At 39.7% G+C, this 16,701-nt stretch overlaps 2 protein-coding genes across 2 annotated transcripts; both read left to right on the plus strand.

Moving 5' to 3' along the window:
• The first annotated feature begins 3,813 nt into the window (after positions 1–3,813).
• On the plus strand, positions 3,814–5,910 carry LOC128244165 (uncharacterized protein K02A2.6-like). Its single transcript, XM_052962181.1, has one exon. It carries the CDS (start codon positions 3,814–3,816, stop codon positions 5,908–5,910), a length of 2,097 nt encoding a protein of 698 aa, XP_052818141.1.
• Positions 5,911–6,437: 527 nt separating this feature from the next.
• Positions 6,438–7,760, plus strand: LOC128244166 (uncharacterized protein K02A2.6-like). Its single transcript, XM_052962182.1, has one exon. The coding sequence runs from the start codon at positions 6,438–6,440 to the stop codon at positions 7,758–7,760; it is 1,323 nt and encodes a 440-aa protein (XP_052818142.1).
• Positions 7,761–16,701: the final 8,941 nt, after the last annotated feature.

Below are 16,701 nucleotides of genomic sequence, written 5' to 3' on the forward strand. Positions count from 1 at the left end.
AGAAAAAATATTATCCCCGGGAATTAATTCTCCGGAGATCTTAATTACAATTATCTCCGGGATTTGCAAACAAGAATCCCGGAGATCATTATTATAATTATCCCCGGAAAAAGTGTCAGAATTCCGGAGATCATAATAATAATCATCTCCGGGAATTGCAACCAAGAATTCCGGAGATCATAATTTTAATTATCCCCGGAAAAAGAGTCAGAAACCCGGAGATCATAATAATAATCATCACTAAGTGCAACCAAAATTTCCGGAGATCATAATTATTATCCCCGGGAATGAAAAGTCAAAAACCCGGAGATTATAATTATTAGATTTCCCCGGGAATGATTATGCCAAAGTATCGCGGCATTTAGCGAGATTGATTGTCTTTTTTAAAGTTCATAGCCGTGGGGACTAAGAGTGTGACAAAATGCGCGTGACAGAAGGTATGTGCATACTTTCATTGTTAAAGCTGTTTTGCATTGTAATATAGAATTGAAAGTGATTTTTAAACGTCATATATCTTTTAATCTTTATAAAAAATATGTAATACTCGTTTGTCTTTGGTTTGTGATTTAAAATTAACGATACTGGAGATCTGATAAGACGATTACTAATTTAGGCAATAATAATTAGATCAATTAACAATTTAGGTTGTTGTGAAACGACCGTTATTGAAGACGGTCTTGACAGCGCTCACGCCTGTTGGTATTCATTTTGAAGCTTTCACCCAAAACCCTAATCATTTTTTAACCAAGACAGAATCCAAACTTCCCATCAAAGAATTAACATGTATATACTCAAGACCTTAATCATTCTCATTCATCAGAGGCATGATAATCAGGGGCGTAGTCAGCCTTTACTGAATGTTACGCACGGATGGGGGGTTGGAAGGGCGACTACACCTGTAGCCGAAGGTGCTCGGGGGGGGTCCCAGGGGACAACAATGAAAATGGAACTAACATGTTGAGCACTGATGTGTATTTGAAGTGATTTATAGGTTCGAGGACGCTGACTTCGTAGTATCAAAGTGATTGGTTTAGCCACAGTAAGCTATCTAGTACAGAGAATCAATGTTTACTATAGCCTGTTCTTCCCTTTATAATATTTTGATATCAATATTTAGCTATGCCCTCGATTTTGATGCCATTTTTGCGATATATATTTTTTTCATTTCTCAAATTGATATTACGTAAGTGCGTAACGCTGGCTACGCCCCTGATAATGATTAATCTAACGTATTCACTGGTGAGTAAGAATGGACCAAACCAAACTTCATAATAACAACAAAGGACACTGATTACATATAAGCATAAAATATATAATACATAAGTAACATAATTATAATTCTTGGTAATGTTTCGTAGGTAATATATAATACTCGGTATACAGTATACCAAGAGTGAGCTATATATAATATTATTTAATAAGACTATTCGCAAATAAAAAATTGTAATCGATTAAATGATGCATCATGGCAATGTCCAATCAAGGAAGCTGTGTTCAACATCCTCCGACGAATTTGAACCAAGCAATAATTTATACTCAAAATTACGCTTAAGCCATGTGTAATACACAAAGTCAAGTGTAGTTACTTAGACTATTCAGAGCTTGAAGGAATTTTCATTAAAAACTGGATTAATTTACAGTAAACCGTGAGCACAGGGAATAAACTTTTACATGCAATACAAATTCGCGGCTTTCCTGTCATAATCAGATCTATTTGTGTCATTAGAGAAATATAGAAATCTCTACGTAAAATGTGCACAGAGTTATGCATGAGTCTGCTAACTTAATGTAGCCAAATGTATAAAGTTGTGCAAATGCACCTAATTCAAGAAAATGATGGCGTAACTCTAAACATTTGCGAGGAATGTAAAACTACATTGTTTAATTTGCCGCGTACATCATTATTACACGAGCTCCAACCTTGCATAGATCTGTTGCTGAAGAGGGTCAAAAGACAAATTCAAAATGTGTTGCACACTTATTTTTTAATTCCTTCTACCAAACTATGAATAAATTACATTTCTGGATCACTCCTGGTATGCACGGTATACTTAGTATTTATTTACTGTCACTGTAGTCTTCTGATAATTTACAGATATAAAGGAGCATATCCGACAATACCATCACTTGGGTTACAACTATAGGTTGATACACCATCTTCTAGAAACCAGACATGAGTGTACCATAAGGTAAGAATCATGTATTCTAGAAATGAATTGCTCAGTTAGCGAAGGTATACTGATAAAATGTAATCAGTAATTTCATCAAATTCAGTGATTTTTTGGTGCAATTTACTGCCTTCTAAAGGCTGTTTTCCATTGCGAAAAACTCAATTTTTCCCAAGATTTTATAGCTTTTTTGCCAATTTGACAAACACAGATTACATTTATGAATAAAAAGGCAATGAAATTCTTGAAAAAGAGACAAAATCTTGACAAGACTAAGTCTTTCACCTTATAATGTTTGTAAAAATAATTTTAAAAAATGTAAAATTGCCATTATCATAGCTATTTTGGCCTGATTTTGTATTTTTCCCAAAGTTGACTTTTTATCTAAATTTTCAAGGCACAGGCGGTGAATATAATTCCAAAATTATTATGTGGTCTGTCTATCCAGGCAGCACATCAACTTAAAGAGATTTGAGTCAATTATTTAATATGTCTGAAATTGTTTAACCTTGAAATTTGAAAAGAATGTTTAATCTGCTTAATGCACCAGTCAATTGTAACCACTGCCCCCATCCCCCCCCCCCCCAAGGTCCGGGAGTATGCCGGGGGATAGCCGGGGACATGGGCCGTGTATTTACCTTTCAGATGGCCCCGCAGCGCCGGGTGAATGCGGTGGTTTCAAATAAGTCCGGACTAGGTCAATAATTATCCCCGGAAAAATCTAATAATTACGATCTCCGGAATTCTTGGTTGCAATTCCCGGAGATGATTATTCTTATGATCTCCGGGTTTCTGACTAAAGAGTTATTATAATTATGATCTCCGGGATTCTTGTATGAAAATCCCGGATATAATCATAATTATGATCTCCGGGATTCTTGTGTGCAAATCCCGGAGATAATTGTAATTATGATCTCCGGAGAATTAATTCCCGGGGATAATATTTTTTCTATTGAAATATATAGGCAAAATTATGATCTCCGGAAAGGTGAACTCCGGCCTTCCATAGTTTGGAGCATTGCACTATGGAAGATCATTGTCTTCAATTTAATCATCAGTGTTGTCATTGAGTTCGTCAGGGTCCAGTTCATCAGCTGAATTGTGAAGATCATTTGAGGTCTTTTTAGGCCTTTCATCTAGATTGTAGTGTTGTCTCGATTCGCATTGAAGAGGGATTTTACTATTTTGTCTGAGACTGTCTCACTGTACATTGTAGTTTGGTCCTATCTGAGTGATGAAGTATGGACCGACCCACTCGCGATGTAGCTTTGGTCCTTTTCCAGGCGGTATTTTTGTGCTGTGTAGCCAAAAACGTTGTGCTGTTTGTAATGATATCATGTATGTGGCCAGTCTATGGTCACATGGTCAAGCATGCTGTAATTTGATAGGCACTTCCGCCCAAAGGTGAAGCGCCAGTTCTTGGAATAAACTCACACTGCTAACATCGCTGTTCTCTGTGTTTATTACAATCCTAAACTTAAGTGGATTTAATGCATCCGATTAGCATATCTTTACATGGTGTCAGAAGTAAAAACTCTGACACAGAATCTAGTGGAAATTGAAAGGAATTATTTCAACGTTCCAAAAGGATATACGTGGACATAACACATTGTTTTGGACTTGCCCATTCAAACACGTGGCCATTATGGAGATGTATGGGGTGTCAATTCCCAAAATGGATTGGGAAAGCACGAACTTACCTCAAGCCTGGGATAAGTTTCAAAGGCACGCCGAACTAGTGTTCTCTGGGCCCCTAAAGAACAAAAGTGACGAAGAGAAAGCGTCGCACGTCCTTCTTTGGGTCGGAGACAAAGGAAGGGATATTCGCCAGACGTGGACGACAATTAGCGAGACTGACGCTAAAAAGCCGGCAACGTTTTTTAAGAAATTTAAGGAATACGTCCAGCCGAAACTTAACCCGATATTTGCCAGGTTTAAGTTTAACAACATAGTTCAAGGTGCTGACAATTTTGAATCATTCGTTACAAAACTGAGATTAGCGGCGACAGATTGCCAGTTTACCAGCTCAGACGAAATGATTCGCGATCGGATCGTTTTTGGAATTTCGTCGGCCAAACTGCGCGAGAAGCTTATTAACGAAGGAGAGAAACTGTCGCTGGACAAAGCTGTTCAAATAGCACAGAACTTTGAAAACGCCAGAGAGCAGATGCGAACCATAACGACGACTTCCGGCGAAGAAGCCCATTCTTCAGCTGTATACCAGGTGCGGCGGCAACCAAATGAGCGATACCGGAAGTACCAGCCAGAGAGACCAGCTGCGGCGTATAAGCCGAGGGACGACAACAAAAACTGTGGTAATTGTGGAAACAAACATTCAAGGACAGCCAACTGCCCTGCAAAGGGAAAACAATGCCATGCGTGTAAAAAGTGGAACCACTTTGCACAAATGTGTCGTACGAATGAGGTGACCAAAAGGGTAAACGAACTGAGAGTGGATTATGAATCAAGTTGTGAATCAGACGACGATGCATTCTATGTGGACACCGTGAAAACAGCAGGTAAGTTGGTTTCACAAGCCCATGCCACTCTTATCATTGGCCCCGTCAAGAAACCTATAAAGTTCAAAATTGACACAGGCTCTATGGTGAACATTTTGCCTAACAATGTTTACAGGCAGCTTAAAGTTCACGGCCCCTTATCAATAGCATCACACAAGCTGACCTCTTACACTGGGGATTCTCTGAAAGTACTCGGCACAGTAGACTTGCCATGTGGCTACAAAGAGCACATGGTAACAGCCACTTTTTACATTGTAGAAACAAATTCCCAACCTCTACTCTCGCTGACTACGTCTGTTGACTTAGAGCTCATCAAACTGACATACGCTGTCGATAAATCGTCCTCTAAACATGACATTGTGACAGAATATAATGACATTTTTCAAGGTGTTGGTCTCCTTCCAGGTAAATGTCAATTACACCTGCGAAAAGATGCAATTCCCGTAGTAAACGCTACTAGACGGGTACCGTATGCAATAAAAGACAAACTCAGACAGGAGTTAGATCAAATGGAACAAGAATCGATCATTTGCAAGGTCACAGAGCCAACAGAATGGGTCAATTCTCTTGTTTGTGTAGAGAAACCCCAAACTGGCAAATTACGCATTTGTATAGAACCTAAACACTTAAACGACGCTCTACTGCGACCTCACTATCCAATGAGAACACTTGAAGAAGTGACCTCTGACATCTCAGGTGCTCGCTACTTCTCTGTGTTGGATGCCAAATCAGGTTACTGCAGTATCGAGTTGACAGAAGAGTCTTCATACATGTGCACATTTGGCAGTCCATTCGGACGGTATAGATTTCTTAGACTTCCTTTTGGAATCAAATCAAGTCAAGACGAATTCCAAGGACGAATGGACGAGTGTTTAGAGGGTCTCACTGGTGTAAAATGCATTGTTGATGACATTCTTGTTCATGGAAAAACGCTAGAGGAACATGACACTAACTTACGCAACGTACTAGGACGATGTAGAGAAACGGGCATTCGACTCAATCCTGACAAATCCAAAATCGGACTGACAGAAGTCCCGTACTTTGGTCATATTCTTACATCCGACGGACTCAAACCAGACCCTGACAAAGTGGCATCCATCCTACAAATGAAAGCACCGACGTCACGTGCAGAGCTAGAGACTCTGTTAGGAATGGTTACATATCTCAGCAAGTTCTCACCAAAACTGGCCGAGTTGACAAACCCATTGCGGGCACTGCTATAAAATGACGTGCACTTCCATTGGGACAGACAACATGACAAAGCTTTTGACGATGTCCAAAAAGCCCTGACTGAGAGCCCTGTGCTAGTATATTTTGACACGCACAAACCTGAGACGCTTCAGGTAGACAGTTCAAAATACGGACTAGGTGCATGCATATTGCAAGATGGTAAACCTGTCATATATGCATCAAAATCATTGACACCTACAGAGGTAGGATACGCACAAATTGAGAAAAAAATGCTTGCTATCCTATTTGGGTGCAAACGTTTTCACCATTTCGTGTACGGACGTCAGGTTCTTGTTCAATCAGACCACAAACCGATTGAGAGTATCATAAAAAAACCGCCCCAGCCAGACTTCAACGTATGTTATTGCAACTGCAAGCATACGACATTCTGGTCACGCACGTACCTGGAAAATCAATACCAGTCGCTGACACACTTTCCAGGTATTATGCCGAAGACACATGTTCAGACTTAATTGACGGTCTAGATTTCCAAATCCACTCAGTCAAGTCAAATCACAACATGAGCGACACAAAACTAGACGAGGTTAGGATATCGACTGACAAAGACGCCGAACTTTGCACTTTGAAACGTGTCATTCTCGATGGATGGCCTGACAAACGCACACATTGTCCTTCGTCTGTATTGAAATACTGGACATTCAGAGACGAACTAACTGTCACGGACCGTATGATAGTGAAAGGTGAGAAAATTCTCATCCCTCGCGAAATGAGATCTTCCATGTTAGAAAAAATTCACATAGGTCATTTAGGAATCGGCAAGTGCACCAGCCGAGCACGTGACGTAATGTTTTGGCCTGGAATGTCGAGTGACATATCCGACATGGTTCAACAATGTGACATTTGCCTGACGCATAGGAGTTCAAATAACAAAGAACCAATGCAACCTCATCAGATTCCAGAACAGCCCTGGCAAGTTGTTGCAACTGACATTTTTACACTGGACGGTGTTGATTACCTCGTTACCGTTGACTATTACTCCAGATTCTTTGAAGTTGACAAATTATCGGACACAAAAAGTATCACCGTAATACGCAAACTAAAGACACATTTTGCTAGATACGGTATCTGCCAAAAAGTTGTCAGCGACAACGCAGCTCAGTTCACATCAGAACAATTCATTACATTTGCGAGGGAATGGGGTTTTGAGCATACGACTTCTAGTCCCCTTTACCCTCAATCTAACGGTCTGGCAGAAAAGACGGTACAGACGGCTAAACGACTGTTACGAAAGGCAAAATCTGACAACAGAGACCCATACTTAGCCTTTCTAGAGTATCGAAACTGCCCACTGGAGTGTGGATACTCTCCCTCTCAACTGCTGATGTCACGACGATTGAGATCTATTATCCCGACGGTAAAATCTCTTCTTAAACCACAGACGGTTAACACAGACATTGTGCAGGACAAGATCAATAAATCGCGCTCCAGCCAAAAACACTACTACGATCAGACTGCTAAATCGCTACCGCCCTTGGCAGACGGACAGACGATCAGGGTTCAAATGAAAAAAAGATGGGTTCCGGCAAAACTTATTAAAGACAACCATGACAGATCGTACACAGTTCAGACTGAGGACGGTGGTATTTACAGACGAAACAGACGATTTATTATGAGTACTAAAGAGAAATGCCCCGAACTTTCGGAAAACTTTCCAAATTTGCTGCATCAGACATATTGCGGCAAGTCTCAGTCCAATGAGTCAGCCGAAATATCTCCCTTAATCTCTCCACAAAATATGTCTGCGTCCCACGAAAATCAGCCATACGTAACTAGATACGGGCGCTCTGTGAAACCAACTTCCCGCTTAGTAGAACACGCTTGAATGAAAGCATGTGAGGTTTGTTTACTATTCGTAGTAAATGCCATGCATAGTAAATTCCCGAGTGCCACAGTCCAGACTGTAAACAGCCTCTATAGACTGGCACGCGGGATTAAATCACCATGCAGCACATGTTTTATATGACGTGTTGATATACCGGACTACATCAAACACATGTTATTTTTATACTGTTTATATAAGTTATCAAATTAAGATTCTTTGATGAAATATGTATCTCTCATAAAAATGTTGTTCAATCTCAAAAGAAGAAAGATGTAATGATATCATGTATGTGGCCAGTCTATGGTCACATGGTCAAGCATGCTGTAATTTGATAGGCACTTCCGCCCAAAGGTGAAGCGCCAGTTCTTGGAATAAACTCACACTGCTAACATCGCTGTTCTCTGTGTTTATTACAATCCTAAACTTAAGTGGATTTAATGCATCCGATTAGCATATCTTTACACTGTTATGTAGCCTGATAGTTTGGACCGCTTCACATACTCTTTCTTGTACTTAGCCTGTGACCGATGGATTTTTAACCTGCAAGCTTGCGATAGACCTCTACATTTCAGTTTAATATCTGAGAGATGGTCTTTCGTCTGTAATACCGTGTCGATGGGAATCCTCATTTATCGCCCAAACAGCAGAAAAATATAATACAAATAAGACAAAGTAATTATAAATTCATTTATATTAAGCACTTATACATTTAAATGCTCAACGGCAGGCGTCAGGGGTTGATCACCATGGTGGGTGGTTTTTCTTATTTCAATTAGTGTAACATAACCTGTCTACACTTGAAGTGTGGCGGAGGTTGCGCAGTAAGTCATTGAAATTTCCATTCCCACGCAGATAATCAACAAGCAGCTTCGCTGTCGAATATATTTTCAATTGTGCAATGTATTTTCAATTGTAAATTGCAACGTATGAGATCAGTGTTGTACTAGAGCAGTTGCAGTTGACAGTAAGCAGCCCATGAGAGAACAGTTGCTCTTTCCATCTCATAGGCGGATCCAGGGGGGGGGGGCGGACCCGGCGCACACCCCCCCCCCTAAAATTTTCCAAGTATATGTATAAATTATTAATATATCGTTCCATCATTGTAGATAGCTTTTAAGGTTATGATTTGCTCCACACAAAAAAATAGATCTCGATTTACCGTGGTGGTATCGAACATCTATTTGGCCACATTGGACTCTTACGAAACATAATTGGTCCGAGACGTTGTGGAACGCTCTTATCGATTAAAATATATATTATGACGTATTCAGTAGAATGTGTTAGCGTTTGGCTATCCTCCGTTTTTACGGCTATACGCAGGAAGTAAAACGCCGTTCAATCGGACACATGCGTAGTTTTGTAGTGAATATCGGACGGCTGAAATACATGCGGGGAATATCGGACACAACAGTTATTTTAATAAAATATGTTCTGGTTTTATTCGACATTGTGTTGAATGTATTAACCCTGAGAAGTCAGTGAAACAGACATTTGCTCGTCTGTTTCACTTTTCGGATTATGTTATCTATGCAAATAACTATGTACTTGATTTGGATCCAAGCTTTTAAACTCAAACTACATGAAAATATAAAAAAAAAGGAAACATGTATTTTGAGCAGGCGACACTTTTCGATGTAGACTACGGGAAACAGTTGGGAATTGGAACTGATTCGACTGCTATTTTCGAAGGATGTGCTCAAAAAAATATGCCGTTAGATTTAAAGCCTGAACACGGTAATGTCGTTTTTTTTGTGCTCGATTCAGATCCGATTCCGGTTTCCATAGCTCCCAAACTGTAATGGTTTAACCCTCATCCTGCCTTCAAAGAAATAGTCCGCTGAATTATCATGTGTTTGGTCATTAAAACTTGTTTGGTCCGTCTGAAAACTGGTAAAACAGTTGACTGAGTGTAAAACAGCTTGGATCCAGATCAGACGCCGAGTTAGTTCGTCCAAGCTGGTTAACTTTAAAATTACTATGGTCGCGATCGGTATGATAAGGGTCAACACTGTTTATAGCGGTAAGGGACAATTTACGAGAGGCAATCCAATTTAAACTCATAAAAAAAAAATCCCACTATGGCGTCAATTTCTATCTGCTCGAGATGCTAATACATGCGTATCTATGAAGTAAATGGGTAATTTCGATAAAGTTTTGTTTGTTACCCTAAGCATGCCGATAGCGACCGTAGTGATGTCGTCGACCAGATTGGATCCGGATCAGACGCCGAGTAACTCGGCGTCTAATCCGGATCCAAACCGTTTAGCAATCCAGTAACATTTTCACCAAATCCGATAATATGAAACAAGATTAACTTAAGAGATCAAATACACGAGAATTCAGCGGATTACTTGCTTAAAGCAGACACTTTCACTCGGTGTCACTGAACAAACATTAAAGTTTGCCCAATAACTGTATGAATTACTTTTTCAATATTACCAAGGTCTTTCAATTTATGCGGGGAAAAAACTTGATCTATAGGGAGGTGACGATCAGCTTAACGGCGTTACTACGTTACAAAGTGTCTCTCGCAGTTCAAGCTTTGTAAAAACAGTGTAAACTATGGAACGCCGGTGCGCAATGCTTTTTGCGAAATGCGAAATACTTCATGCTTTTTGCATAATGCTTAATGTTTTTTGCAAAACGCTTAATGCTTTATGCGAATGCTTTTTGCGAATTGCTTAATGCGGAATTCTTTTTGCGAAATGCGAAAAGCTTCGATTCAATATTTTTTACCGTTTGTTAGCATAAATTGAGCAGAATCATTTTGTATGAAATGAAAAAAGGTACACATTAATTTGAAAAATACTTTTATCTGCATGTAATGGAGGTGAAAAATAATACGTTTGTTGTGTCTATTCATTAGAATAACATATATAAACACACCAATACAATATAATATTCAGAAACGGTAAAGTAAAGAGGTGTCCTAGAGAAAATAAGCCAAAAAGTCAGTTAGATTGCGAATAGCAAGATGTGCAACTCTGTATATTGCTGTAAACGCGTTAGGTTAGAAAGAGTATCGTTTCTTCCACCGTATAATAATATTTCTGTAGCAGTATCAGTAGCCTATGTCTTACATCCCCTTCATTGCCGGGAGCAGTTCGGAACGTGCACAATATTTCGTCCGATTCAATTTGATTGTGTTATGCCATATGCGAAATGCTTTTTGGGAAATGATTTTTGTGCAAAATGCGAGATGCTAAATGCTTTTAAAATGCTTCATGCGAAATGCGAGATGCGAAGGAAATCCGTTATTCAGGAGGTGTTACTATATTAAGATTTCACAGAGCACGAGCTTCCGTAATTCCGTACCCGGCCATTCGATTGGTCGAAAATGAAACTATTGTCTATATATAGCATTTGCATAACGCATTTCGCAAGAAGCATTGAGCCCCGGCGTTCCATAGTAAACATATGCAATAGTTTAAGAGCTTGAGCCCCTGAATTACCATGAAAACACATGGGGGCCTTAGCGGCCAACAGAAGTCAATTTCAGAAGTTACGCCCCCCCCCCCCCCCTAACTGAGAAACCTGGATCCGCCACTGCATCTGGCACCATTTAAAAACTGGTTTCAAGTATTATTATCTTTACTGTTTCTCTTCAGGGCAAGCGTTTATATGTAAAACGTATCGCCTATATAAACTATAATATAGTATACGGTTAATATGGTGTGATACTCTAATTTGACTTCTGTATTCAAGTTTTGGGGAAATTATGCTAACCCGAACAATTCTTCAAGTGTAGACATTTCATATGGATGTCTTTAACCAAACATTGTGCAGATGTACATTTGATTTGAAAACATCATTTTTGGCATTCCTCTGTGTCAAATATTTATTATGATAAAGATGTATTTTCGGGCATTGGTTGAGTGCCTATTTCCAAGCCTTGTACTTTTAAGGATGGATTTTCGGGCATTGGTTGTGTGCCTATTTCCAAGGCCTTTACTTTTAAGGATGGATTTTTGGGCATTGGTTGTGTGCCTATTTCCAAGCCTTGTATTTTTAAGGATGTATTTTCGGGCATTGGTTGTGTGCCTATTTACAAGCCTTGTACTTTTAAGGATGGATTTTCGGGCATTGGTTGTATGCCTATTTCCAAGCCTTGAACTTTTAAGGATGGATTTTCGGGCACTGGTTGTGTGCCTATTTCCAAGCCTTGTACTTTTAAGGATGGATTTTCGGGCATTGGTTGTGTGCCTATTTCCAAGCCCTTTACTTTTAAGGATGGATTTTGGGCATTGGTTTTGTGCCTATTTCCAAGCCTTTTACTTTTAAATATGGATTTTTGGGCATTGGTTGTGTGCCTATTTCCAAGCCTTATATTTTTAAGGATGTATTTTCGGGCATTGGTTGTCTGCCTATTTCCAAGCCTTGTCAGTTTGGGATGGATTTTCGGGCATTGATTGTGTGCCTATTTCCAAGCCTTGTACTTTTAAGGATGGATTTTCCGGCATTGGTTGTGTGCCTATTTCCAAGCCTTGTACTTTTAAGGATGGAGTTTTGGGCATTGGTTGTGTGCCTATTTCCAAGCCTTGTACAGTTTGGGATGCATTTTCGGGCATTGGTTGTGTGCCTATTTCCAAGCCTTGTACAGTTTAAGAGCGATTTTTGGGCATTGGTTGTGTGCCTATCTTCAAGCATTGTACAGATTGGGATGGATTTTCGGGCATTGGTTGTGTGCCTATTTCCAAGCGTTGTACAGTTTGGGATGCATTTTCGGGCATAGGTTGTGTGTCTATTTCCAAGCTTTGTACAGTTTGGGATGGATGTTTGGGCATTGGTTGTGTGCCTATTTCCAAGCGTTGTACAGTTTGGGATGGATTTTTGGGCATTGGTTGTGTGCCTATTTCCAAGCCTTGTACATTTATGGATTGATTTTCGGGCATAGGTTGTCTGCCTATTTTCAAGCCTTGTACATTTATGGATGGATTTTTGGGCATTGGTTGTGTGCCTATTTCCAAGCCTTGTACTTTTAAGGATGGATTTTCGGGCATTGGTTGTGTGCCTATTTCCAAGCCTTGTTCTTTTAAGGATGGATTTTCGGGCATTGGTTGTGTGCCTATTTCCAAGCCTTGTACAGTTTGGGATGGATTTTCGGGCATTGCTTGTGTGCCTATTTCCAAGCCTTGTACAGTTTGGGATGGATTTTTGGGCATTGGTTGTGTGCCTATTTCCAAGCCTTGTACATTTATGGATGGATTTTTGGGCATTGGTTGTCTGCCTATTTCCAAGCCTTGTACAGTTTGGGATTGATTTCCGGGCATTGGTTGTGAGCCTATTTCCAAGCCTTGTAGTTTTGGGTGGATTTTCGGGCATTGGTTATGTGCCTATTTCCAAACCTTGTACAGTTTGGGATGGATTTTTGGGCATTGGTTGTCTGCCTATTTCCAAGCCTTGTCAGTTTGGGATGGATTTTCGGGCATTGGTTGTGTGCCTATTTCCAAGCCTTGTACATTTATGGATGGATTTTTGGGCATTGGTTGTGTGCCTATTTCCAAGCCTTCTACAGTTTGGGATGCATTTTTCGGCATTGGTTGTGTGCCTATTTCCAAGCCTTATACAGTTTGGGATGCATTTTCCGGCATTGGTTGTGTGCCTATTTCCAAGCCTTGTACAGTTTGGGATGGATTTTTGGGCATTGGTTGTGTGCCTTTTTTCAAGCCTTGTACAGTTTGGGATGGATTTTTGGGCATTCGTTGTGTGCCTATTTCCAAGCCTTCTACATTTATGGATGGATTTTCGGGCATAGGTTGTGTGCCTATTTCCAAGCCTTGTACATTTATGGATGGATTTTTGGACATTGGTTGTGTGCCTATTTCCATGTTTATACGTACTTGATTTGTTGTATTTTTTGTAATAGCTTCAGCACTATGGTCAAGAAGAACCCTTAATCTGCTAAGACGGGGAAAAGTAAGGCAGACCCTTAGCCCAGCACAGGAGAGAAACAAAGCCGATGTGTTGTAGGCCAATGTGATAGCGAAAGATGATGACATTCTTCAGGAAATCAGGGATTTGATCAACAGTGCCGGTGCTGCTAATCCAGACGCTACAGCTGTTTCGATTGCGTCCTCTGTTTCATCAGAGCAATATTTATGCGAAAAACTACAGAAATAAGCTCAGTAGCAAAAAGTTTAAACATAAACTCGGTTTAATGGCACTGGGTAAACGCCAAAGACATAGAACATAAAACTTTGCTTCAGTGGATTCGCTTTATAGCGAAGTTAATACTGACTTCACATCTGAAAATACTGCCCAAGAAGTTTCTTTTGGAGCTTTCTCAGAAATTCACCCCCCGTTAGATCAGAAACTTACTGACAAAATTTTAAATGGAGAATATGTTGACTATGCATCTATTATCCAATGGGGCCATCATGATGAAACAATGACCATCAGAAAAACAAACAATTCCGCAGTGACTTCAATACAGAAAGCATCTTCTTAACAAATAACTAAAATTGACCAGGGGAATAAGGCTTTTCAAATCTACTCAGAAATATACTCAGCAAAATATCCTTCTCAAGCACCACAACTTTTCCGGTACATGTCTATCATCCAAAACCTCTCCCATAACTCGCAACAATGGATTGCCTACGATGAAAAATTTAGGCGTCTGCGTGCAGCATCGCCATCCATTCCTTGGGGAACTATACACACCGAAACATACCTTGTCTGCTGTATGATGAACCATTCCTTCCGAGGCCCTTCAAAGTTCAATTCTAGGCAACACACAAACAAAATCCCTTCACACATCCTATACAAGAAAGGATACTGTTGAGATTTTCAAGAATCAGTAGCCTGCAATAAACTCAAATGCACAGTTTCTCACCAATGTAGCAACTGTGAGGGGCCCCACGGTGCCTGTGGATGCCCAAAGCCATTCCATGCACCAAAAAGATTCCCATACTCAACAGTTCATGGTCAAAGAACCCATCAACTTTACAAACAAGCCTGTTTTCGTCTCATCCACGATTTATCATTCTCACATTCAGCAACCTTGCCTGCTGTGAACTCACTTATACCAAAACAAAATTCCGCCGTAACATAGGAAACATTTGACCATGTTGCCTCTATCATTCTGAAATGTAGGCGTAACTCCGCCATTGCAAAAGCTGGTATTGAAGAAGCGTTTCGATTTATCACAATGTCACCATTAGACTACCACAAACTAGGTTTCACTTTTGATAACAAATATTATTTCGACACTGTTTTACCAATGGGTGCTTCATCATCAGTGGCCATATTTGAAACTTTCTCTTCAAGTATTCAATGGGTCCTACAAATTAATTTAAGGTCAACCATAAATGGATACCAACATTATTGATGACTTCATATTTGTGGGTCCGGCAGGAACTCAAGTTTTTTTCAAATTTTCTGAAAACTTTCCTCAATTTTGCTTAAGATTTCTGCCAATTAAGGACTCCAAAACAGTCCATCTAAACACTTCAGCAGAAGTGCATGGAATTCTAGTAGATACCACTTCCTTAACTGCCAGGCTGCCTGCAGACAAAGTCAATTTGCTTCAAACAGCGTAAAAAGGTTACACTGAAAGAATTGCAATCCCTTTTAGGTCATCTAAATTTTGCATGCAATGTTATAAAACCAGGACTCTGCTTTTTAAGGCGCCTTTATGACCTGACCATTGGTGTAATCGAACCTCACCATCATATTCGCACAAACGAAACTAGAGCAGATCTTGCACTATGGCATATCTTCCTAGATAACTACAATGGTTGCACACTTTTAACAGGGGATCGATTCATTCCATCTACAACCCTGAATTTTTTTCCAATGCCGCGGGGTCCAAAGGGTTTGAGTGCACCCATTGTTCTTCCTGGACATTTGGTATATTTCCTTCAAAGGTCAAACATCACCATATCAATATCCTTGAACTGTACCCATTGCACTTGCCGTGACAATGTTTGGCAACCTCTGGCAGAACAAAAACATATTATTCATTTGTGACAACATGGCCGTTGTTTACTGCATGAACAAACAGGCGTCAATAGACAAATTATGATAAAACTAATAAAGTTATTGTTCTGACTACTTTGGGAAACAATCTCTGCTTTCATTCCAAACACGTAAGCACTAAGAACAACACAATATGCGCCTTGCTTTCTCGTTTGCAGGTTAACAAGGCACTGCCATTGGCTCCTCACCTCAACAAAACACCCTTTCCAATACCACTCAACCTGAGCCCACAGAAATTGATGCACTTAAACAACATCTGTTGCATAATCTACTAGGCAGAAATCGGCTCACATCTATCTCCTCAAAACTCAAAAAGCAAACCAGCCGTGCAATACAACACGTTGTCACATAACAATTATGGTGGATGTTGGTTGTGCATCCATTTCACATGGCATTTCTTCATGCAAGGGTTTTCTTCCTTTTTAACGATTAGGGACATTGGTATTGTGTCTCAATCATCTATAGACATGTGCTTTGATAATCATTGTAAATACTTGTGTCATATGTATATATGTTTCATATGCTGTTAATTTGCGTCGAAATATAACTGTCTAAACGTGCCAAACTTGTATCTTACTTTGCCATGACTTCTCAAGTGTCAAATCTTTTGACAAATGTTTTTTATGATGTTTACTTTTCATATGTGTCAATGACTGCATTTTCAATGAGCTGTGCCTTTACACTTCAATTTACTATACTGTACTATATGTTAGTATAGGTTCATATGTATTGCACATTGTCAACTTTCTTAATTCATTTTAAACTTGCCATCTTTTATTTTTATTTCATTTTTTAATTGTTTGGTAGTTTTTGCTACCCTGAAGTATTATTCTCTAGACATTATTGAATACGAATATACTTGCGCTCGGTTGGACTTGGTTTGGGACTTCTTTGTACGTCCAACTTTATGGGACTTGTACTTATTATTTCACTCATATACTTAATTATATAATCATACAATAAA

This window comes from Mya arenaria, chromosome 8 (assembly GCF_026914265.1).
Source record: "Mya arenaria isolate MELC-2E11 chromosome 8, ASM2691426v1".
Lineage (NCBI taxonomy): Eukaryota > Metazoa > Mollusca > Bivalvia > Myida > Myidae > Mya > Mya arenaria.

Coding starts and splice junctions, on each gene's coding strand:
- LOC128244165 (XM_052962181.1), top strand. CDS start 3,814: ATGGAGATGTATGGGGTGTCAATTCCCAAAATGGATTGGGAAAGCACG.
- LOC128244166 (XM_052962182.1), top strand. CDS start 6,438: ATGAGCGACACAAAACTAGACGAGGTTAGGATATCGACTGACAAAGAC.